The 25,177-nt window shown below is 40.0% G+C and overlaps 5 protein-coding genes across 7 annotated transcripts; 3 read left to right on the forward strand and 2 right to left on the reverse strand.

Moving 5' to 3' along the window:
• Positions 1-267: 267 nt before the first annotated feature.
• Positions 268-9,828, forward strand: h6pd (hexose-6-phosphate dehydrogenase (glucose 1-dehydrogenase)). 2 transcript variants are annotated; one of them, XM_063473875.1, is made up of 5 exons: positions 268-306; positions 4,025-4,691; positions 4,774-4,891; positions 5,028-5,297; positions 5,402-9,828. In XM_063473875.1, the coding sequence occupies exons 2-5, from the start codon at positions 4,050-4,052 to the stop codon at positions 6,745-6,747; spliced, it is 2,376 nt and encodes a 791-aa protein (XP_063329945.1). In that variant the 5' UTR covers positions 268-306; positions 4,025-4,049; the 3' UTR covers positions 6,748-9,828. The 2 variants fall into 2 exon arrangements, with proteins under 2 accessions (XP_063329945.1, XP_063329944.1); XM_063473874.1 differs by having other exon boundaries at positions 279-4,691.
• A 68-nt stretch (positions 9,829-9,896) lies between these two features.
• LOC134627964 (uncharacterized) lies at positions 9,897-10,806 on the reverse strand. Its single transcript, XM_063474483.1, has 6 exons — positions 10,733-10,806; positions 10,583-10,645; positions 10,404-10,483; positions 10,186-10,316; positions 10,027-10,093; positions 9,897-9,913 (listed from the first exon to the last, which is right to left on the reverse strand). The coding sequence occupies exons 1-6, from the start codon at positions 10,804-10,806 to the stop codon at positions 9,897-9,899; spliced, it is 432 nt and encodes a 143-aa protein (XP_063330553.1).
• A 995-nt stretch (positions 10,807-11,801) lies between these two features.
• rbp7b (retinol binding protein 7b, cellular) lies at positions 11,802-12,901 on the forward strand. The gene is made up of 4 exons (XM_063472969.1): positions 11,802-11,938; positions 12,144-12,322; positions 12,504-12,605; positions 12,830-12,901. Exons 1-4 carry the CDS (start codon positions 11,866-11,868, stop codon positions 12,881-12,883), a joined length of 408 nt encoding a protein of 135 aa, XP_063329039.1. The 5' UTR covers positions 11,802-11,865; the 3' UTR covers positions 12,884-12,901.
• A 2,569-nt stretch (positions 12,902-15,470) lies between these two features.
• On the forward strand, positions 15,471-19,180 carry cenps (centromere protein S). The gene is made up of 5 exons (XM_063473877.1): positions 15,471-15,725; positions 15,859-15,982; positions 18,651-18,684; positions 18,803-18,869; positions 19,067-19,180. The coding sequence occupies exons 1-5, from the start codon at positions 15,696-15,698 to the stop codon at positions 19,178-19,180; spliced, it is 369 nt and encodes a 122-aa protein (XP_063329947.1). The 5' UTR covers positions 15,471-15,695.
• On the reverse strand, positions 19,177-23,873 carry tardbpb (TAR DNA binding protein b). Of its 2 annotated transcripts, XR_010093925.2 has the most exons (6): positions 23,103-23,873; positions 22,236-22,399; positions 21,981-22,130; positions 21,708-21,878; positions 20,545-21,609; positions 19,177-19,869 (listed from the first exon to the last, which is right to left on the reverse strand). XR_010093925.2 is itself a non-coding variant. In XM_063473876.1 (5 exons), the coding sequence occupies exons 1-5, from the start codon at positions 23,341-23,343 to the stop codon at positions 21,118-21,120; spliced, it is 1,209 nt and encodes a 402-aa protein (XP_063329946.1). In that variant the 5' UTR covers positions 23,344-23,873; the 3' UTR covers positions 19,939-21,117. The 2 variants fall into 2 exon arrangements, 1 of the variants encoding a protein (XP_063329946.1); XM_063473876.1 differs by lacking the exon at positions 19,177-19,869 and having other exon boundaries at positions 19,939-21,609; positions 21,990-22,130.
• Between the last annotated feature and the right edge of the window lie 1,304 nt (positions 23,874-25,177).

The following is a 25,177-nucleotide window of genomic DNA, read 5'->3' on the forward strand; positions in this document are numbered from 1 at the left end:
GTGGTTCTGACCGTGAGTCTGGTCCTTGACACTTGATGTTTTAATGCCTCCAGTGACTTGGACTTCAACTCAAGGTTTTCGGGACACTCATTAACAAACCATCCTTACAATTGCATTTTATGACACCCTGTAACACGCTGGTCAACATGGTAATGTTTTCAAACGGCATCATTCAAAAGAACTGCTCAGAGGAAGCTCAAAGTCTTGGAAAACATGGATTTATCATGTTAGCAGCCTGCCTTTGGATTGAGGGGTGTCACGTGACTGGTACAGGAAGAGCGCGCGGTAGTCTTCGCCACCGGGCAGGTTCGTCGTATCCACTTGTAACTTTTTAAAGAGTGCGTCTGTTGCTGTCGGTTGCGAACATTTCTGCTTTAGTTGCTTCACGTGTTTTTGTAGCGCCGACACGGCTGTACTTTTACCGAGAGGCTTGCAGAGCCGTGTGTATTGTGTGTAGGTAGCGGAAGTGAAGTGTGACAGCTAGCAGGTGGACTCGTGGGATAAACATGTTGTCCACCCTTCATGTGACGTCGTAGTTTTGTTGCTTGTTGTACCAGGAAGGCGAGCGATTGTGTGGAAAGCAGCCCCCTTCAATACAGCATCTGTGTCTATGTGCAGTTTTACAGTTTGTAGCGATGGCTTGTGACTTTCGGATCAAATCCCTGTGGACGTTACCACAGCTGAGCTCTCTCGGCAGCATTTTAAGTTTACTGGACTAGTTATTGCATTTGCTTTTTCGCCGTTTGAAATGCTCAGGAAAAAAGAAGGGGACGATCTAAAACTCCCCCTGCAGGTTGCTGCTGCTGAAAGTGCTCATATGGACCGGGCAGTTTATTAAGTACACTTGTTTAGCTGCTCCTTAACCCAAATATCTAATCAGCCAATCCAATATGGCAGCCACTCAGTGCATTTAGGCATGTAGGCATGGTCAGGACAGGAGGACCTGCTGAGGATCAGAATGGGGAAAGAAAAGTGATTTATGTGACTTTGAAGTTGACATAATTGTTGTTTGTGTGAACATTTCAGAAATTGGTTTCTTGGTACACTTTTTATTACTCAGGTGGTCTACCTGTGGAATCTTGCTGACCATGTCCGTGTCTTTATGACCACAGTGTACCCATCTTCTGATGACTGTGGGATAACACACCACATCTCAAAGCTCAAATCAAATCATCTCAAGCTGGTTTCCTAAACAGCAATAATGAATTCTTTGTACCCAAATACCCCCCACAGTCAACTCAGTGCGTATGTAATAAAGTCAGTGAGTAGTTTCATCAGATTTTTGTCTTTACATGCAATTAGATGAAAGTCAGACCAATCAATAAGTCCTGCTATATTGAGAGCTCCAAAGATTTCATGGGGTGGCTTTTGGTGTTTGCATTGCATTTTGTAACTGAAATTACTTATTGGTAATCTAGGATGAATGAATAGGTTCTATAGTTTTTTAATATCTGTAAGTGAGCAGTTTAATTATCTCTGGAGTTTCTTCTTAAGGCTTGGCTGTGACAGATCTCACCACAATGACAGAAAGCGAACACAGGATATCTCTTCAGTGCTTTTTCCAGTCCTCATCAATACTGCTCAGTTGTCAGACAAATCTTTTATTGTGCTGATCGTCAGTGGACTCTGTCTAATGCGGTTTAACTTGGCACCTGGAAAAAGCACTTGATGTCCACAGAATTTCACCACTGCCTGGAGGGTTTTTGAATATAAAATATGGGATAGTCACTTGATCGTATGTGCACGGTAGAACAGAAGATGCAGTCTTTCCCTGTTTTTCCCCTTTTCTATTTATAAAGAGTTTCACAGATAGATGAGTCAATTTGAAGCGTGACTGTGGAAAGGAAGATTGTCTGTGCTGATTTAAAGAGAAAAGAAAATTAAAGTAGCTTTTGACTGACGAGGAACAAAGTGTCACATGTAGGTCAGACCTACAGAAGAACCCTAAAGAAGCAAAAAAATGTTAAAAAGCTGCTGATCTGTGAGGGAGGATTACAATATAAACAAAATACTACAAAGAAATAGTACCAACAGTTTTGATGACTGCAGTGCTTCTAAAAAAAGTAAAACAAAAAAATCAGCTGCCGCTGAAGCAGCCTGTCTTCATGAGGGTGGCCTTTGCTGTTTGCTTTGCATTGTGCAAACATGCAAGCTGCAGCGATTCCAGATATTGCACTCAGTAATAAAATCAGCCTCTTTCTGCCGGTGTTCAGTTCACTGTGAATAATTTTCACTCTCCGTCATAGTCACGTTTTGCGGTAAAAAAACAAACAAATTTCAATAGATACCTTTAAGAGATTTTCTTGTGCCTGATAGTGGTGTTTTGGATATTAATGAGTGCGGATTGTTTGCCTGTTCTCACACTGTTCCCCTCTGATTACAGTTTGTGACCCTGTGTTCATTCAGCAGAGCATGGGATCCCATTTGTTCCCATTAAATTTGTTACTTGTGTCTAAGTCATGGTGATTTGGACTTAGAATATCTATGCTGTTTTTAGCACATTGTTAAAAATAGAAATAGAACTGTTTAAAACCGACTCTGCTGTAGATTGATTTATTAATTAAAGAGTCTTTGAATCACAGACTGCTTTAAGGATTTTAAATACTTAAGTTTTCTTGGCTCCTAGTTTTTGTTGCAGCTGCACTACTGCAGCAAAAGCCACATCAGTGCACAGAAACAGGAAAAACTTGAATGACTCCTCTAGTTTATTGATTTTTCATACAAGCATTTCTGTCTTGCTCAATAAATGTTTGCAGGTCCTTGAAAAATCATCAGTAAGTTATTTGGATTTCCCCAAAACACCAAGAACAGCTCAGCTGTTGTACTGGAAGCTCAACTCCCCGAGCAAAGTGCAAAAGCTACGCCCCTTATCCACCAGTATCCAGTAATCATTACACTCATGACAGTATCTCTGCCTCTCAAGGGACTTCGGAAAGGCTCAGGATAGAGATTTTGCTAAGTATGTTTTGTTTTGTTTTTAGCTCTATTTATATTTTTACACATTTACCATTGCTAACTGCTGCTTTTTAAAATGGTTGTCTGGCATATTTCTTAGATTTCTGGCATACAAGTTGATGGTTGTGTACTGTATTAACTGATATGCTTTAAATATTGTTTTGCACATGATATTTTGGATAGTCGATATGACCAAAGACAGGGATTGCATGTATATTACATCACGAGTGGAATTGCGTTAATGTCTCTGTTAATATTTCATTTGACTTTGTAACCAGAGGAATTTAGGTGATTAGTTTTCTTTTATGAAGCGCTCAGAGCTGAAAGTTGATGAACAGAAAATCAATATTCAAATATTCTGATTAACTGTTAGTTTATGCATCAGGGTAGTAAAACTGACCATTTTGGGGGCTTTTCTTGTCAGATGGCACTCTGTATGTCACAAATACACCCACTGGCTGCTTTGTTAGTTACACCTTGGTAGCACTGGGTCAGATCCTCCTTTGCCTTTAGAGCTGCCTTAATTCTTCATAGCATATCTATGGTGCTGTAAAGGTGCTCTGTGATTTTTATTGCTCCAGATTTGTTGGCTACACATCAATGATGTGAATTACCACATCTCAAAGGTGCTCTGCTGGATGAAGAACTGGTCACTGTGGAGTCCATTTGCATACAGTGAATTAATTGTCAATGTTCAAGAAACCAGTTGGGTATGATTTGAGCTCTTTGACATAGCACATTAACCTGTTGGAAATAGCCATGAGAAGATGGGTACAATGAGCTTTTAAAAGGATGGACATGGTTAGCAACAATATTCAGGTAGGCTAGGGTGTTTAAAACATGCTTGGTACAAAGTGTGCCAAGAAAATATTCCCCACGGTGGCTGTCACTGTGTGTCACAGCTGACCAGTTGCCATACTGTTGCAGGGCTGTCACATAGACTCAGACAACTATTCACTCGAACGATTAGCTTATGAAAACAATCTGCAAACTTTGTCTAGCTTTAATATCATCTCCTAATTGCATAGTGTTCCTGAGATGAATGCCCTCCTTTCATTGCTGTGTACAGGGGTTTGGACCATTAGGACCGGAGAATGTTTTTGACTGTGTTCTTCCTCCTGGTCGCGTTGTGCACCCAGGGAGGAAATGGTAAGGAGGGTGAGGAAGCACAGAGACCTGGCCATGTTTCGGTGGTCATAGTGGGAGGCACGGGTGACCTGGCGAAGAAGTACCTGTGGCAGGGATTCTTCCAGCTGTATATCAACCAAGTCAGTAGTGGAAACACCTTTTCTTTCTATGGCGGGGGACAGTCCCCCACTGAAAAGGCCACACCGGTGCTCTTTGAGATTCTGAAGACAGTCTCCTGCTCAAAGGATGTTTCTCAGGAGCGCTGCGCTCTGCTGAAAGACCAGTTTCTGCGGCTCGCACAGTATCGCCAACTAAAGTCATTAGAGGACTATCAGGATCTGGCCAAGCACATTGAGCAACAGCTTCAAGAAGAGGGAATGACGGAGGCAGGCAGGCTCTTTTACCTCTCAGTACCAGCTTTTGCATATGCAGATATTGCTGAGAAGATTAATAGTAGTTGCAGGCCAAAAAGTGGGGCTTGGCTGAGGGTGGTCCTTGAAAAACCTTTTGGACATGACTACAGGAGTGCTCAGGTACTGGCATCTCAACTTCGCAGCTCTCTGACGGAAGAAGAAATGTACAGAATTGACCACTACTTGGGGAAACAGGTATGGAAGTCCTACACAGTGCATGCCTTCCACCCTTCACTCTAAAATTAATCTGAATCTAAATATTTCCTTTTTTTCAAAGGTGGTTTCAAAGATACTTCCTTTTAGAATAGAAAACAAAAAATTACTTGATCCCATCTGGAACAAGCACCACATCGAGAGAGTGGAGATTGTACTGAAAGAGACTCTGGATGTTAAAGGTGATTAAAGGGTTTATCAGCTCTCTTAATTACTACTGTATTTTGAGACGTGGGTAAATCATAGACACTTTTTTTTTCTTCTTTTTTTATTGAATCATGCATTCTTACCCTGTCTTTGTTATTTTCTCCTCAAAAGGTCGCATTGCCTTCTATGACCAGTATGGGGTCATCAGGGATGTGCTACAGAACCACCTCACTGAGGTCATGACACTGTTGACCATGAGGCTTCCCAAGAACGTGAGCAGAAGTGAGGAAGTCCTTGGAAACAAGCTGCAGATCCTTAGTTCCATGCTGCCTTTAGGAAAGAATCAAGCTGTGATCGGTCAGTACCAAACTTACAAAGCAGAAGTTCAGCAGGAGCTGAATAAGACCAAAGATCACGTCAGTCACACTCCAACATTTGCAGGCAAGTACTGAATGTTTTTCTCCATTCATTCTGCTGCATGTGTGCTGTATTACATCTCCTTCACTGTTTAGATGCTAATATTTACTTGTGTTTCTATGTTTTAGCTGTACTCGCACAGATTGATGATGCACAATATGAAGGCATGCCGATCCTTTTGATCTCAGGGAAGATGCTAGATGAGCGGGTCGGATACGCACGTATTCTTTTTAAAAATGACATCTTTTGTATTCAAAACCACAATAACGTTCACTGCAAGCCCAAGCAGATAGTTTTCTACTTTGGACATGGCAGCCTTCAATATCCAGCGATTCTTGTTAGTAAGAATTTGTTCAAGCCAGCTCTAGTAGACAGTGAGTGGAAGGAAGTGACAGAGCACAAAGACGTCAACGTTTTTGGATTGCCTATTTCAGACTTCTACATCCAGACTCCAATGGAGCAGAAGGAAGCTTATGCAGAACTTATTTCTCACATCTTTTTTGGACAGAAGAATAGCTTCATTAGTACAGAGAACCTGTTGGCTTCCTGGGACTTATGGACACCGCTGCTCAGCAGTTTAGGCAGCACATTTCCGCGCATCTACCCAGGTGGTGCTGATAATGCAGACATGCTGGACATCCATCTGAAAGGGAAAGACATTAGCTACAACAATGAGGTGGTGATAATCAGTACTGATCAGTTGGGTGGCACATCCACAAATGGTTTCCAAGTGATGCAAGGTAAATTTCGCAGTTCTGAAATGGTGTCTGCATGGGCCGAGCAGCTTGTTGACAAGCTCGCTGCAGATATTCAGGAAGCAGCAGAGGCAGCTATTTATGAGGGTGGTGTTTTCCATCTCGCCCTCTCCGGTGGATCTACTCCCCTTGCTCTGTTTCACAGGTTGGCCGATCACCATTTCACCTTCCCCTGGAGGAACACACATGTTTGGATGGTGGACGAGCGCTGCGTGCTGCCGACGGAACTAGAGTCCAACTTCCGCAGCTTGCATGACCATCTACTGCAACATGTGAGAATCCCGTATTACAACATCCACCCCATGCCAGTGCATCTCAACCAGCGCCTATGTGTGGAGGAAGATGGAGGAGCGCTAATGTACGAGAAGCAACTCATTAAATTGGTTAACAGCTCCAGCTTCCACTTTGTACTGCTGGGTGTCGGCTATGATGGCCACACAGCCTCTTTGTTCCCCGGTGGCAAAGTGGATGAACTTGGCGATAGTCTGGTGGCCCTCACTGAGAGCCCCTCCAAGCCACACCAGCGTATGAGCCTCACCTTTAATGTCATTAATCGAGCCCGCAAAGTTGCCCTTTTGGTGATGGGCAAAGGCAAACACGAGCTGATCACCCAGCTGAGCCGCGTGAAGGACAACCCAGACAAATGGCCTGTCACTGGTGTGAAGCCTACTAATGGTAACCTTGTTTGGTACATAGACTATGATGCACTTTTAGGATAAGAATGTAATCTCTACCTTGCAATCAGACAAATGTCTTTGGAGCTGCTTTAATTGGACTGTTGGTTGGTGAGAAAGAATATATGAACCAGCACATATAGGAGGACCATATAGGAAAGGTTATTAACTCAAATCACATGTACTGAGCAGAACTGCTAAACTCTTTCAGGTTTCTAATTTATTTCCCTCCAGCGCACCGTTTGAAATCATAACAGTGTATACATAGACCAAACTTGATCAAAATAGGAGATCAGTAGAACATCATTGAAAACAGCCCTTTGTTGGTGTCCATGTGGTTGTGAGGCACATGTGGAACAGGAGTTTTCCACAAGGTGAATGTAAGGTGTAAGTGTTTTATAATGTGACGATAGCCCTGACTTTAGAGTTAAGCCTAGTTTATTGCACTGCAATAAATCTGCATCGCAACCACACCATAGCGAGTGGACATAGTTTGCATTGTACGCTGGTGCATTGAACTGCCATTACAAGTGGAACTGAGCCGTTTATGTTGGACTTGGATTTAATAAATTTTGATCAATAGTTAGTTTTACAGCACCGCAGGAAGTAGATAAGAGTTCAGAAACAACCCAGTCTATACAGGTGCACTCAAAAAATATTTATGCCCAAAATGCTGACTTTAGGTAATTTGATTACATGTATATTTTCCAAGCATTTGTGTTACATAATTACAATATAAGAAATTACATTTAATGCAATCTGGTCAAATGAAATGTAATTAGTACACATTTAGTTTATACCAAGCATTAACCTATCACCTAGCATATTTTCCTTAATGATAAATTATATGAATAAATAAACCTTTTATATATATTTTATATATTTTAGTTTCATTTTACTCAAAATTATTTGAGTTTATGAAGGCAAAGAATCACTTTTTTAAAAGTTATGCTGGAGCTTGGGAAACAAGAATAACAGCATGTATCCATTTTCATTAGCACAATAAGCAAGCTATACAATTACAGCCTATTAGATTTTTGTTAAATAGAGGAATTATACTGGTGCTAATCAATAATCTGTGTTTACAGAGGATATTACCAAACATACCTGTCACACCTGTTGACTTTGCATGTCAGGCCAAAGGATAGGTTATGGCGTAGGTTTCACACGTACTAGAAACCAGAAATGAGTTAGAAGGGATGCTGAGTGTATGTAATTTGTCATTAATGAAATCATTGGTCCATGTTCTTAAAAGTTTAAACCTCATATGAATATTTTTTTACGTGTGTGTGTGTGTGTGTGTGTGTGTGTGTGTGTGTGTGTGAAATGCATATGAAGATTTTTGATCATTTAAGTCTAAGTGTGAAGTGAGTGGGAATCTAGAGGAATATATGAAGTTTCCTTTGCAAACTACACAGCACAGATGATTGTTGTGTTGCTGGAAGACAGTTACAACACACGGATGAATTAGGGTTTTTGTATGTGTGAATTATAACAGATCTCAGGTGAATTTAAAGATATCCAGTTTACTGTATAATCTGCTCTTATTGGATGAATGTTTTATTCTGTTGAGTGGTACTGACATACATGGAAAAGTACAAACATTTCTAACAAGTATTCTTCAGGTGATGTAAAATATGTGTGTTTTACTAAAGAGATAATCACATTCCCATACTCAGATCACATTTTTCTTCTATTAATGTGACCTGGAGGTGCTTTTGAGTCAAAATGATTCAAAACAACATTAACACTACATCATATTTTTGGTTTCTTTATTGAAGACCATCTTTAAATAAAAGCTCAATTCCACTAAGTGTCAGCAGTGGCGATGTCTTTGTGCCTCAAGATTAGGAACAAAGTATGAAAAATTTGCTAAACACATCCTTCATCTCTTCAGCTATATTAGTCTGTTGTGAATATGGTGTTTAACAAATTTAGTAGACCACCTGCCATTAAAAACAAGACAACAGAAATACAGAAAAATTTCTTTAATAGGCAAATGATAAACTAAATTTACAGTTTATTTCCAAATTAAGTTGGCAAACTGAATTCTGAGAAGTCAGAAATATATTGATTAGTCAAATTAACATTCAGTCACTAAAACGATTGTTTTCTCTCCAGGAATGGAAATAAATAACTGCAATTTGGCATCTTCATCAAAAATAATAATTTGCTCATTTTACTGTTTTTTCTGCTTTCTTTTAAACGTTAAATTTGAAAATAAACAGATAAATGCATATATTTAGCATTAAAAATATCATTTTGATTAAAGAGCTTGTGCATACTGGTGTGTTAACATTACAGGAAACATAAAAATGATTGTGGTAATTACAGATATCGTTAATTAAGGGCATCGATGATGTAAGTCTTTCATTGGGCGGTGGTCCAGAAAAAAAATTGTTAAGCACTGTGGTTCAAGCAAGTGTAAATCGACATTATACATTATTTTCATTTTCATATGATGCAACACAGATTTTCTGTTGTTGTAAGCCACAGCAATATAGTCTGATTTCCTCTGTGTCACTGCATTTTTGAAGTGATTTGATTTCTTCTTCATACCTTTATATCTTTCCTCCTGCTTTATATTTGAGAATTTTACAAAGTGATTTGTATTGAATGCATATGTAACATATGAAATGATGTTTGGGAGTCTGTCAATACAGTCTATAATAAGAAAATTAAAAAGAACTGGAAGTTGCACTTGTCTTTTTTTTTAATATGAAAGTAATTCTTACAGTTACTTTATATTAAAACATTTAGATGAGGGGTTCCTGAACACCTTGGCTTTAAATCAACAATTGTAATTTTAGTTTTCATGCTAGAATTTCTTTATTGTAGCTTCAGTAATAAGATAAAAATCCAATTCAGAATTTACATTCACACCATTGCTTGTAATCATGTCAAATCTACTGTATGAAATAGGTTTTTTAGTGATAAATTGTTACATGAAATACATTTCCTCAGTGCAAAAAGAAAATCAACAGCTGCTTTTCTGAAGTGTGCATTAAAAAAAAAAGTGAGCTGGATTAAGTCACTTTCCCTTTTTCTTTCTCCTGGTTTAAAATTACAAGCTGCTGGTGGCAAGGGGCCCTCATGAATTCTTTACATGTGTAGTGTCACATATCATTGTGGGACAGCTGGAGTGTTTTATAACTCATTGTTTCTGCTTGGATCTGTCACAGAATGCCTGCTGGTTAACCACAGTCCTCCTCTGACCATGAAAAAACCTGAACGGACAGAAGCAGGTGTTAGTCCTTTGAAATGAAGATTTTATGAATGAATGAATTCTCCAGTGTGCAAGAGAAAGGGAGAGTAGTCTTTCACCTGTACTGAAAGCAGAGACCACTGTTAGGACAAGGGACATGTAGTACAGCTCAGGGGTGGTTTTGGCCTGTGAACATACCGTACATAGAAATCATTGACATGCTGCAGGAGTTTTTTGGGGGGTTGAACTGGCTAATATTGCTTTTTTTTTTTTCTTACACATGCTGCTGCTGTCAGAGTCAGGGTAGTAGTGCATAAACCTTGGCCACATGACAGGAGACCAAACACATGGTAGGCAGTCCACAAGCTCTGAGGAACTGGGTCTGTCAGTGTGAATATCACTGCAAAACCTTGAAAAAAAAATCACTGTTCCTATTAAACCTGTGTAAATGCTGTGAGAGTATCTGCTTTGGGACTGCTGAGCTGATGGGACTTACCTGAAGCCATCAAGGACAGAGCAACTGAGGCTGACAGGTTGTTCAGAAGGGGCTGCCTGCAGTATCTTGAGGATTTGGGCCTTTAACCAAAATAGAAACCATTGTTAACTTCATGTTCCTTCTTGTACGAGTAACCTGCGGGCTGTATGGCATGATGCCATTGCCTGCGTCCCAGTTACCTTCCCATCACGTAGAACTGAGGAACCAGAACAATTGTGATGAACAGTACATTCAGTAGTTGGCTGTGAAGGGGGAAGTGAACGGAAAATAGATTAAGGTCATAGTAAAACAAAAGTCATTCTGAAATCTTTATGTATGAGAGTACTTACAATCTTAACCTCTGATTCTTTGGTATCCATCTGCTGCTGTGATATGCCATGAAGACCAGCAAGTAAAGAAACATGGATGCTGCACATCCAGACGCGTATGTACTGTAACACTGTCCCTGGCACGTGTTGTATTAAAGTGCCAAACACCCTTGTTGACCAGAGGAAGGATTGTATTTCATCCTGTCCAAGCCTGCACTTTGGATGCATATTTTTACTCCTTGAACTCAGAACATTTGCCCAAATAAGTTATGCTTAAAAGTTTGGGGGGTTTTTTTAAGTTGGCTTTAACATTTTAGACGCTTATAAATTATTTTTGTTAAAACTCGCTTACACTCTGAAATTGCATGAAATTTCTTCAGCGCCCTTTCGCCATCACTTTTACCCCCTCACCCACTCCCGGAATGCATAGGCCTGAACTTCTGATATTGGCTACTGGGTTAAATCGCCGCTGTGACCAGCACTGTCATGCGCACAGAGCGCCTTGGTGACACCCTACCTTCTCCTGTCACCTCACTGCTGTAAGCTTAACCTCTCGCACATAACGCATCCCGGAATCTTGAATAGGTCTGCTAATAATGATTTCACCTACTGCATTATACTGACGCATGGCGGCTGCACTGGCACAGAGAAATAAGCAGTGATCAGAAAGTTTCTATTCATGAGGTTAGCATCGACCATTTATGGTAGAAACTGGGCGGATACAGGGCTGGATGTGAGGCCGATCCTCTCCACACAAACCACGATTCATAAAGAAACACTGACTCCAGGTGTGCATGCTTACAGATTTAATTACCTCGAGCTTTTTACGCTATTATCACATCTGTGCACAAGTCCTCTTTTAGTACAAAGCCCACGTAAAAGTACGGATAAAACTGAGTATATTAAAATAAAAATAGAAAAGCCTTCCGTCGTGTAAGGCTGTTAATCTATTTGGAACAGGGTAGTTTCCTCACATTATTTCAAAAGTCTTGCTCCACCCTCCTGCGTATGTGCCCAAATTAACTAGAGCATAAGCAACGCATCACCCTTACCCCACATTTGACACACAATAAAAAGAGCCCACCCAACTTCGCATCCTTCCACTCTTGAAATTCTGCTGTTGCGTCTTCCAAAGAGGCCACCTAACATCCAAAATGCCTGCCAACCTCAGTGGGACGTGGGACATGGTCAGCAATGTCAATTTTGAGGGCTACATGGTTGCACTTGGTAAGTTTCAGCATTTTTAAAGAAAATTAGAAGACTGCATGCAGAAAATGAGATTAGAAGAAAACCTCATATTTAGTTGGTTAAGAGTTCTTGAACTTGGGTGTACGTAAAATTTATAGATAACAGGTTAAAGTTTATACTCTTTTTGGAGTGTAAACATTTTGTTGAAAGTGTCGTCACTTACCCCTCTCATTTTGACATGCAGGTGTCGATTTCGCAACGCGCAAGATTGCTTCTATGTTGAAGCCTCAGAAAGTGATTAAGCAGGACGGAGACTGCTTCACAATTCAGACACTCAGTACTTTAAGAAACTACGAGTGTTCATTCAAGACCGGAGAGGAGTTCGAGGAGGTGACGAAAGGAATGGACAACCGCACCTGTAAGGTAAAAATGTTACCAAAATGTAACCTCCAGTTTTAAAGGTAGCTATTAGATTTGTGATCAGTGGTGCAAAACAAAAGCAGCTCTTTACTCAGTGTAAACTCCATTTATGTTTATGTATTGGGGAAACTGTGTAGTTTATCATGATCTCTCTCTTTTTTCTTTTTTTATGTTACTCTAACAGTCTGTGGTCAACTGGGAAAATGAAAAGCTGGTGTGTGTTCAAAAAGGAGAAAAGAGAAGCCGAGGGTGGACTCACTGGCTTGAGGGAGACGAGCTTCATCTGGTATGACTCTGAACTTTATGCTGGTGTCCCTGTTAATGTTTTAACTTATAGCATTCACAATCCTGTGTTTGTACATGTGTACAACTGTAACCATACAAATGAAAATGCTGCTCCCTCTGAACATTGATGCCATTCATTAAGCCCCTGCTGGGGGGGTTTTGTTTGTTGTTTGCATTACCTTTTTGTAATTGATGAAGATCAGTTGTTTGTTTGTTTTTTTTCAGGAGCTCACTTGTGGGGATCAAGTCTGCAAACAAATTTATAAAAGGACTCTGTGATTAAACTCACAAAATGAAGTGCATTGTGTGTTTATTGTCTCGTTAACTGACATAACACAAGAAAAACTATATCTTTTCCTTTTTATATTTTAGAATGATGCACAATACACTTTCTACAATCCTAAAGGGTTTTATACTCAAGCTTTCTTAGAAATTTAAAGCTACCTTTGTGGATATTTATCAAACGAAATGCTAGTCTTTCCACATACAGATTCATTTCATGTTGCCATAATGAAAATGGCAAGCTTTCTCACTTTCTAAAACATGGTGATAACAGGTGTTGAGATTTAATTTCTCTGCTTTAAAAAAAAAGGGGGGGGGGGGAGAGAATTGTGTCTCTTAAATGGACATTGATGTTAAAATCCCCATACACAGTTGGGATGCCATAAATAAGTAATGTACTAAACCTATGAAGCAGCAGTAAAAGTAGAGGGAGGTTAAATAACATTTATAAAAAGATAAAGGAAAGAAGTAGACGTATGAACGGAATGATTGTTTTATAGTAAAGTTGGGGGAAGGTGTTAACTTTTTGCAACGGTGCCCTTCAGCTTCCAGTATCACAGAACCAAAACATGTCTGCCAGTACAGTAAATACATGGTGTTGTTTAGACTTGCTCTCCGATGAAGTGTCCTTGTTGGCACCATCTGACAGACAACACACATGCACCATGTTAGCACTAGATGTTTTAAACTAATGCAACGTGTGCACATGCAGCATTTCTCCCTGAGGTTTTGCTGTAATACTGTGACCTAAGTTGCAGAAATTAAGCATGATTTCTCGTGCACTCATGTGTTTGTCACACACTGTCAGACTTCTCAAGCTGATTGTGGCAAGTACAAGCTGAGGAAAGATCTCATTCAAACCCTGGACTTTGTAAACTATGTACTTCCTTTGACTGCATGATCATACACTGTGATTACTCAGGAGGAGTTGGAGAGTTGATCGATTTCTTTCTGGAGGGTGCTGTCCACAGAGAGCACCATCACTGCTCCAGAAAAGCCTTTTTGATTTTCCTCCTTCTGTGACATGAAAAAAAAAGAGTTGGGGTTATCTTTCATTCTTTTAATGCATCACAAAATCTCATGAGGTCATGAGCAGAAAAAGATCATCCAGGGTTACTTATAATTGTTGGCTGGTTCATTTTGAAGATGTTTTCATTGATCATTCCTGTTATCTTCTACAAGCATTAAATAAAGCATCTAACCTGTAGTTTAAGTAAAACTCACTTTTTTCTCTGTAAAGAACTTTGTAACTTTTTTTATAGTTGAAAATTTTTACGAAATAAATGAGTGCAGCAGAAATAACTGAATAATCTGTAGATTATTATTATTATTATTATTATTATTATTATCGCTGCTGATGTAGCTTAAAGCATGCTGGAGCTTACAGCTGTGCCACTCGCATGTTTCGTCTGATCTCAGAAGTTAAGGAATGTCGGGGCTAGTTAGTACTTGGATGAGAAACCTCATGGGAATACCAGGTGCTGTAAGCTGAAGGTTGGTGGTTCAAGCCCTTCAGCTGTCTGAATGCCATAGTATTCTTTGGCTAGGTGCTGAACTTCAAGTTGCTACCTAGTGTGTCCATTTGTGTGTAAATGTTAATACAAAAGCACTTGGGGATAGAAAAAATACTTGTGTGAATGGGTGAATGAGGATGTCAGTCTATTTATTGTATATTGTAGTACCTCAACTGGACCACAGGATGATGCTATGAAACTAATCAACTAAGGAAAGAAAGTGACTCAAATCAAGATCTGCTGTATAAAGAGTTAATTGATTCAGCATTTCAGAGCAGAATGCTACCTTTTTGTCAGTGCCAGCCAGCACATAATCAATAAGGGACAGTAACATTTGGAAAAAAGCTTTTAAAATGAGTAGCAACAATGACTGAAAACCAGCCTGCATGCAATTTATATAGCAAAACATCCAACAGGGTACAGTCAGTGTAATGGAGAGTGGAGCACATAATCTATTCTGCAGGAAATATGGCTACAAAAAAAAGAAAGAAAAGACATGATGGGTCAGTTAATGAAAACAAGGCATGTATGTGTAATGATTACTAGAAAAGGGAGTCGGGTTTTTGAGAACAAATCCACACAAGGATAACCTCTTGGCTTAACAGCTTTAGTTCCTGAACTGAGACAAGCAAGATTTTCAGGGACAACAGCTATCAATCAAAGCTGTCATCATAACCCCGTCAGACCACAGTTTTACAATTTTAGAAGTTATTAATTAAAATCAGACTTTTGGGAGAAGTGACCCATTGACCACACGAACTACTTAACATGGAAGAATGTGTCTTTTATATGTATATCTGAGGTGGACTTTAGCGTTTTACTTAACCCCCCTGCCCCATACGCTAACATTGAGTGTGTGGGGTTAATAGCCTTTACGGCAGCCAGACACCAGTGGGGGATAGAGACCTTTGGGCTTCACTTTAGGGAAGTCAAAAAATGGGGACGTCATTTTTTCCACAGTCAAAGCACACGGGTTGGAAGTGAACTGAAATGTAGAAGTCTAATAACACCAGGAGGGGGCAGTAAGCGGGACCTGTGGATACCAATCGAAGCAAAACACTGAAGAAGAAGCGGCGGACTCGTTGGTTTGTTGACGCATTTATGCCGCGAGTTTAATTTTGTAGCTATCAGACAGTTACCTCTGAGCAAATAGCTTAAAAATCAGTTTACAGGTTACATATCGTGTTTTCAGCAGTAGTTAACCTCCAGTTTGTGACTTTCCTTTTTTGCCGACTTTGTTGTGGTTGTCTGGGAAATCTTCGGTTTGGTTTGTCAACAGTTCTTCCGCGTGAAAAATGTCTGTGGATACAGAGGAAACTCACCAGGTAACAGTGTTTCAGTTTGCTTCACTGCTTGCCTTGTTTGGCTAATATTAGCTACCACAAAGAGGTCGTTGCGAAAGCTACTACACAGGACCGTTATGATGTGTTTTAACGTGATGTGTTTTTGGGGTTTTAGAGGTTAAAAGCTGCAGTTCATTATACAGTGGGTCGTCTCTGCCAGAAGATCGGTGAAGACCACCGGAGACAGTTCAGCCGACAAGCTATAGCGGCAATAGCCGAGACGACATTCAGACAGTGTGGTAGGTGTTCAACTAATGAGGACATTCTTTCACTTACCACTTTATTAGATACACCAGTTCACCTGCTCTTTACTTAAAGTAGCTGATTTCTAATCAGCCAATCAGATGGCACGAACTCGGTGCGTGTACACTAGAATGGGGGGGGGGGGGGGTCTACTGTGAGGTTTTTTTTCTCCCAACATAGCCATCTTAAGCGTTTATAAAGAATGTTCTGAAAAAGAGAAATATACAGGAAGTAGCATTTCCCTGGGTGAATGTGCTTTGTTGGCCAGATGCATGGCCAGACTGCTTTGAGCTGATAGTAAGGCAACAATAACACAATAACCCCTCATTTCAACTAAGGTATGCAGAAGAGCATCTCTGAAGGCACAGTATATCAAACCTTGAAGTAGATGGGCCACAGCAGCAGAAAACCACACCAGTGGTCGCTCTTGTCAGCTAAGAATAGAAAACTTAAGCTACATTTCACACGGAATCAACAAAATTGTACATTACAAGATTTGAAAAATGTCGCCTGGTCTGATGACTCTCGATTTGTGCTGCAACAGACGGCAGGACCAGAATTTGGCATAAACATCATGAAAGCATGGATCCATCCCGCCTTGTATCAATGGTTCAGTTGGTTAGCTGAGGTAGAGGGAGGTCTGGGCTTCTCTGCTTAGGTTGCTGCTTTTGCTGCCTGGCCCTGGATAAGCAGTAGAAAATTAATGGATGAACTGTGGGGCTTTTAGTACCTGGTGATGATTAATTAAACACCACAGCCTACCTGAGTATTGTTGCTGATCATGTCCTCTCTTTTATGACAACAGTATATCCATCGTATGACATGGTGCATTATTCTGCTTCCAAAGGAATAGCACATCATGTGACAAAACTCAGTTCATCTCAAAATGGTTTCTTGAACATGACAATGAGTTGACTGTACTCAAATAGCCTACACAGTCACCAGATCTCAATCCAACAGTACCTTTGGGATGTGGTGGAAAAGGAGACTCACATCATGATGTGCAGGTGACAAATCTGCAGCAACTATGTCATGCTAACGTGTCAATATGGACCAAAATCTCTGAGGAGTGTTTCCAGCACATTATTGAATCTATACCGTGAAGAATTAAGACAGTTCTGAAAGCAAAAGGGTTCCAAAACAGGACTATAGCTTGGTGTACATAATGAAGTGAATGAGTGTGTGTGTGTGTTAACATGGTTTATCCTTTGATGGTATATGTTATAAAATATAAATAATTACCTGGCACTCAGTACAAAGTGTGGTGGTATTTGCATACTCTTCCTAGCAGCACTTCATCTCACTGTGTTGGAACATATTTTTTTAATATAATAACGGACATATGAAATATCACGCAGAGCTTCAGTCCCAGCTCATAATGTACAGTTTTGCATTTTTAAGCCCATAATAGTTATATTGTTTAGAAAATTTAATATAGCTCTTCATATGAAATTATTATGAAATTCAGTTTTTAGCGTATTATTCTTTTTTTGTAATTCAGTTACACTTAAGTAGTTACGTAGTAGTTCACAGTGTCTTCTTTTTTTAATAAGCATATTTCAACATATATCAAATATGATTTGACCAGTCACATGTAAAATTATTTTGCATTATCAAGACAGTATAGATTTCCTTCTGGGCTCAGATTAAATCAGCAATTTGCAAGCATGTAAAATTTAGTTTAAAAATGGGGATAAAATTCCAGCTTTTTCTGATATAGCCTTTTGCAACTCAATGTGCTAATATGCTCTTTGATATGGATTGTAGAAATGAAATGGAATTACAGAACTCCTTAAAATTTAGCAAAAAGGGAGAGAAATAGAAGTAAACTCTGGGTTTCTTGGAGGAAATCTGTCAGCAGGTAGTTTGGGTTCAGAAAGAGAACAGGAAACACACACTTTTCCTGGGCTTACCCTAAACTCCATTCCTGGAATAAAGTGCAGTTATGAATTGTCACTAAATTCAAAAATTGTGTCAAAATAATAATGTAGTCAAGTTTAGTCCATGTACAGTAGTCTTTTGTTGTGGTGTGTTAGGTTTATTGAGTTAAAGATTTAATACAGGTGGTGGCCATAGACCATTGCGCTCACTTTTTCCCTTATTTACTCATTTTCAATAGTTTTACTTTTTCTTTGTGTCCTTGCCATTACTGGAACCTTTTCAGGATGCACAGGCAGTCCAGCTCCTCCAGGTTAGCACATCCATATGGTCTGTCACAAGATTTGTTTTGTTTCCAAGCATAGAGTGTGGAGGAGAAACCAGGAGATGGGCTATTAGAGGAGGAGGGCTGGACAGAGCTGTAGAAAAGCTTCGCCGTATGTATCAGTCAGGGTGGATAAGGAGAAAGCCACAACCTGCAAAACCATTTCCTTTTGGGGGCATCTTGTTTCAGCTCTAGTGAATCTGTTCTCACTTTCATTTGCATCAAAGAAGGTGAAATGGCTCAAAATGGTTCATTTTCCTGAAGACTGCAATATGTCAGGTTTACCTTGTTATACTGTGCTCACATTTCCTTATTTTTATTTAATTTTTGAGCAATAGCTATGGAAATGAATGGAACTGAAATGATTCTAACTCATAAGTGGACAGAGGATCCATAACAGTCAACATTAATGCAGTTTTGCAATGGACTGAAATCAACATTTCACTCTTTGTTTTTAACAGATATATTTGCAAAAGACCTGGAGGCTTTTGCAAGGTAAGCATTTGTTTTCTTCCCAGCACCATATTAACAACTCAACCAAAAGTACTTTGTTACTCAAACTGCAGCTATTCCAATATGTCCACATGGCTTCCAATCCCAAATTTCATTTCAGGCATGCTAAAAGAAGCACCGTGTCTGTAGATGATGTGAAACTTGTAGCCCGCCGCAGTACTGCTTTGGTGAGTTATTCACAAAGAAACAACACATTCAGTGACAAATGATTTCTGTACAGTTAACTTACAGTACAACAACCATGTAGTTATGCCAATGTTAACCACAAATAATTTCAATTAACTGTTTACTGAACCTGTGTATTGCGTATATAATCTACAGCAGACAGCAAATTTAATGTTTAATTTGCCTTTATTTATTTCAGTCCATCCACATACAAAATAAAAGTGAAGAACTGACCCAGGAGCACATGAGTTTAAAAAAGAAGACCACTGCAAAGAGGAAGAGCATAGAAACTGAGGAGGAAAGCAGAGAATAAGGACAGGACACAGGCAAGCCTGCGGTATCTGACTAGAGTCCAATCAATCAAATAAATATGAAGACTGACTTACATGTATATGATAAGCCGAGAGCCAACAAAAGTCCTAGTTCTTTCATGGGACATGTGCCTGTCAAAACAGTTATGTAGCCAAGATTTGGAGCAAATAAGTCCATCCCAGTATCTGCTAATGTGATGTCGAATTTTAGTGCATGTAACAATTTTGACCCGATTTGTTACCATGTATGAATGAAAACATTAAACTTGGATTTTTAAAGCATCGCCAAAGTGACCCTACAAATACTACATCTTGTGTTTTACTTGGGACTGTAAAGTTCCCTTCATGTTTCACAGTGAGACTCTTAAAACAAATCCCCAATTCCAAGGCACAGAAACTTGACATTAGCTCTAGTATAATAGCCAATTTGGGGGAGAGAATATTGCTAAAGGAAAGCAAAGCCACACTGCTGGACTGTTTAACCTTCCCACTACCTTGTAAGTAGCTGTGGATAATAAAAAAGGGGATCATTCACGAACAAGCCATCAAAAGCAGCAAAAAGACAGGTACTACCCCATGTCATGTCTGAGAAGGCCACACACTGAAAGTGTTGGAACTTCCATCTTCTTCCTTCAGAACAGACTTCAGTCAGGGTTCAAACGGAGACCTCGACCAGCAGAGCCCAAAGTCCCTAGATGTGTGAATCGAATTAGATGGTTTTTGATTTGACAAACTTGACTCAAGTAATATCAACTAAGCATCTATTCAAATGAACTTTATTAGAGAACTCCCTTCATTTGACATGTTTATAAACACCTCACAAACAAAATCTACTGGGAACCATTGGACACACCACTCCACGTTCGCACACCATCACTCGCGTCCCCCAGTGTCTTCAGCAGGTGTCATCCACATCAAGTACACACTTACAGATCAGTTCATTAACATGAAAGCACACACCATACGGCATTCAAATCAGATAATATAAGCGATACAAATATTCATCACAACATTCCACTACATTTTGATATTTCTGCACTTGACAGACATACTTAAGAATAAGGAAAAACTTGCAAAGATTTAAAAAAAAAAAAAAAAAAAAAAAAAAATCTTGAAGTACTAATTAAACAATGTCCATGTTAGGGGAGGCGCTCGTAGCATCTGCAGCTTCCACTCACACACTCAGAAAGCAGTCAACTTGGGCTCTTTCACTGCACAACCAGTCCGTTTCACGCGTCTCTCTCCGTTCGCTCACTCATCGCTTCACTCTTCGCCACAAGCCATCCTCAATCGCACTCATCAGTTCTTAAAATGTCAGTTGCGCTGTTCTTTCCATGTAAAAGTGGATAAAAGTGAAAACACCCACCGTCTCTTAGAACATGCGGAGTGAAGCCGTTCTTTGATGGCATAGCATTTACAGGTGGGAAGAGGGAGAATGATACCGATATCACCCCAAGAATGCTGCCAAAGAGGAGCTTCCTCGCAGGGAAATGGAAGAGAGGTGAACTGCAGAAGAGATTTCAATGAAGGCTTTTCCATAGAACTTGACTGCAAATAAAGTTGCACTTAAAACATTTATGTTTCAACCAGATTCTTCCCAATGCAAGATTGCCTTTTAGGTCGATGACAATGCCGGATAATGGTGAACCACGAACATTCATGCATTTTCAAAAATGGTTATCACATTTCACAATACATGCATTAGAGAATCCAGTTGAAATGGATACAAACAAATGAGACATCAAAAATAGCACTTTTCTCAGACATCCTGGTAAACAATTCACTTCAACACTTCCTAAATTAAATCTTTAGCATTTTTTTCCAAATGTACAAAACATCTTCACGCAAAAGTGTTAAGTTTTCAGATACGCATCAACACCAGAAATAAATTTCGAAATGACTCATCTTTCTCTCAATACTTACCATACAAACACTTAACTTACATACCCCACCCAGATGACTTTGACTCCATGCTGGACCCAAAACCTGAGCTAAACCCACTACCACTGGTTGTAGAGTTTGACCCTGTTCCCCAGCCAAGACTGGCTGAGCTGGTGCCGTAGTTACTGTTGCCTGTACTGAAAGACTGACTTTGGTCTCTACTAGAGCTCGTTCCACTGGAGGTGCTGCCTGAGGTGGATGTCTGCTGCTGGCTAGCCAGCATACCCATCATACCCCAACTACTCTGCAGAGCAGCCTGTGCAGCAGCCATCATGGCAGGGTTCAAGCTGAAGGAACCAAAATTAGCCAGACTACTGTTAGTGCTGCTTCCTAACCCACTACGGCTGCTACCGAATGCTTGAGCCCCAAAACCATTTCCGAATCGTGCTGTGCGATCAAACTGCCTATTGCCATGTTTGGGCTCAGCATTTGAGATGTGAACACTGACTCCTTTGATAATAAGGTCTTCTCCACAGAGAGACTGGGCAACCTGTGAAGGGAGAAAAAAGTTAGATTATGTGGACGCAAGCAACACCAACAAAGAAAGAAAGAAGGAAAGAAATACCTTCTACATATTTCATACGTTACCTGATCATCTGCAAATGTAACAAAGGCAAAAGCACGAAATGGCTTGGGAATGAACACATCTGTGACTTCTCCATACTGCATAAAGAACTGTCGTAGATCATCTGTGGTCATGTCTTCCGTGCAACGGCCTACAAACACTTTGCGGCTTCTTAGTGGCTCATCAGGACCTTGCTGTAAAGAGGAAAGGAGGGTGCATTAGCATTACAGATTGTTAACCACAGTATTGGCTTAGTTTTGATTCCCATAGTGTGTGGGTATATGCATGGGCATTACCATATTCACCTTCGAGTTAGGGAGCTTGCAGTCGCACCACCTCCCATCGATCATATGGCGCTGAGAGATCACCTTTTCCTGAGCTTCATACTCTGTGAACCTCACAAAGCCAAATCCTTTAGAGTTTCCGGTCTTGGCATCCCGTTTCACCTATGAAAGAAGAAAAAATAAATAAATAAATCACCAGCAAAAATAAGAAAATAAAACAAATAAAAACTGCAAATCAATGCAAATGTTTTACTATCCAAGTAATACCTGAACCATGATGACTTCTCCAAACGTGCTAAAGTAGTCTTTAAGGTCCTGTTCGGTCGTTTTCCAAGGAAGACCCAACACAATCAGGTCCGATGTTTTCATATCTCCCCTCTTCATTTTCACGGCAGAAGAGGCATCAATTTCATCCATTTTTCTTTTATTGTCTAAACAGAAAGATGGAAAAAAAAAAAAAAATGTTTAAAAAGCTATACAACAAAAATGCAAAATTCTTATATAGTTAGTAGTTTATGCATTTTCCTATTTCCCTTGACATTTAATAAAAAATTGCACACCACTTAAACAATAATAATGGTAATTTTAAAAATCACAGTTCTGATGATTTTCCTTTGGTGAAACCAGTCAGCTCTAAGGGGACCAAAAATAACTCCATGCTGGAAAACCCTTGGCCCATCATTAAATTCTGTCACCTCGATTGTGTACCAATTCAGGTTTAAAGTGATTTTAAAAGCTCGACATTGGAGGTACTTGATTTAATTATCCGTACACATATAATCTTAATTAAAAAGTTCCTTAATGGAATCGGGCGAAACAAAAACACCACCAAATGGTAAGGTTAAAATAATCATACCCTTCAAAACAAAGTCCAGCAATATAGATGACCTCCAATGCACTACAGGTACTTGGTTTGGCAGAAGGAATTTAAGGAACAAAATCAATCCTATGGTGCTCTTTTTAATGAATGGATTTAGTGCCTGAACTCTGGTGGGCGTGACCTAATCACTTGTCACGTCACTTATCTATTTTCAGTAACCTGAGGCTACTTCATGAATTATAAATAACATCTGCCCACCTGTTCGGATAAAGTCTCTAGGTTTAAATAAGAACAAAGAAAGCACCAATCTTTACCTTTTGGATAGTTCACCACGTACACGACATTCCCCCATCCATTTTCTGGCGCGTGCAGGACCCCTTCCACGAGTCGCACTCCTCTCATGCACTGAGACACGGGGCTCCTGAACCGCAGGCCGCAAGCCCCAGGAAACTGAGCCGCCACGGTGGAAAGAAGAACAGTGCCGTCGTCTTCGGAGGGAATCTCCATGGGCTCCTCATTTTCTTCCTCCGCCACTCGAATGTACACCTCAGCCATTTCCCGGCAAAAATAAAACTTACTCGCAGAAGCAAAACAATGCTAGCGGTTAGCTCGCTAATTGTTCACAGAATCGGCTAACCTTAGCCGATGACGCTAACAGGACTGAATGAGTCAGGCTAAACTGTTTATTATACTTGAGACAAAGACTTCTCAAATACAAAAAACTAAAACGGCGTCAGGGCTAGTTTATTTCCAAATGATTGAATCAATAATGCTACTTTTAGACTGCGCTAAAAAGCGGGCAACGATCTTACTGCTCCTTTGTTTGCTGGGACGGGGATCTGTGCCGTCAACACTGGACGACGACCGCTCTAACGTGCCTGTTGAAAAGAAAACTGCGCAAATTCCGTCAGCTAAACAAAAAGATGTAACGTTTTCCTAAAAATAGTTTGCTCGGCCCAGAGGAGTCGTGCAACTTAAATAAAGCGCTTGTCTCGTCCAACATGCAAAGTAAGGAAAGCTCAGACGAGTATTTTTCCACGAGGCGAAAAATAATAGCGCCATGTAAGGCGAGCAAAATGGCATTATCTAAGCGAAGGAGGAACTACGTCATTAAACTGGAAGGTTTCATTTCACCCGGGGAGGCGGGGGGCCGTGTCCTGTCTGTGTCGGTAAAAGTTAGCAGTTATAAGTAAGTACGTACGTAATGCATTCTAAGGCTAATATTTTTGTTGTACTTTACCTGTTTATATTGATTAAATGTAATATAAACAATTAAACTTAACAGTTAATTGTGAATTTTGTTTCCCTCCCCCCGTAAACGGAGTAGATAAGGCCTAGTGTATGTCATCTACAACAACAGCTTCCGTTTGTTGGCTGGAGATTGGAAGATGGCGGTTTGAATGAGCTATACAAACTTTGAAAGACATGCAGCTAATAAGAAGTTAGGATCACAAGTATTTACCTACATTTTTAAATTGTAGGTAAATGCGCTCCCGCCTTTCAAATTTCAAAAGGCCGGAGCGTGTCTAAAGCATAGCTGTCATGTCCATGTTAATGTAAAATGCATTATTGCGTCGGTTTGGGGTGAACTTAAAAGAATCCAGTTATGATGAAGAGACTGGCTTTTTCAATATTAAGTCATTTTCAGATAATTGATCTTTTTGCATGGCTTGTCCCCCTAATAGGCTGTTGTTCACTTGAACAGTGAAACTTTAAAGTTTCATGTGCATAAAGCAGTTTTACAAACCAATTTTAGAAGTTTGGGGATCAACATTGACTACAGACAAGAGGTAAAGCAACGGAAGCTGGTGCAAGGCGATGATCATTGGTTTCGGTAGGAAAGGAAACTCCCCTCCTCCTCTGCACTTCATCTGTGGGAGTGGCCTCCACCTTCAGGTACCTTGGTGTATCTCATTGAGTACTTTACCCGGAGCCATAGCATTTGCTACCTACTTAAGAAGGGCCACCAATTCTTTCTCATGAACCTGAGGCATGCTGGTACTCTGGTGAGGGCGGTGAAAGCCCCACCAGCACAGACATCTACACCAGCAGAAGCAGGGCTTTCTTCTTGGTTTTTAACCAGGGGGCAAGTGAAAAATTTTACTTCACGTCATGTAAAAATGTCTTTGAATGACAGAATTCCTTGGAAGGAGAAAAAAAAAAAGTACCATATAAAATTATGTTGCTGAAATCTGACAAAGTAATAATACAAGCACTGTTACACAATTTTAAAAACTCAAAAAAAATTTCTACATCCACATGCATCACAATTCCTTCTGCATAGGTCAGACAAACAAATCCGGTCTCTCTTTAGTGAACGTAATACCATTACTGCATACAAGTTAGTTTTTTAAGGCTCCCTCCAAAAACTCAAAGCTGCACAAAGCAG

This window comes from Pelmatolapia mariae, linkage group LG5 (assembly GCF_036321145.2).
Source record: "Pelmatolapia mariae isolate MD_Pm_ZW linkage group LG5, Pm_UMD_F_2, whole genome shotgun sequence".
NCBI classification, from domain to species: Eukaryota; Metazoa; Chordata; class Actinopteri; order Cichliformes; family Cichlidae; genus Pelmatolapia; species Pelmatolapia mariae.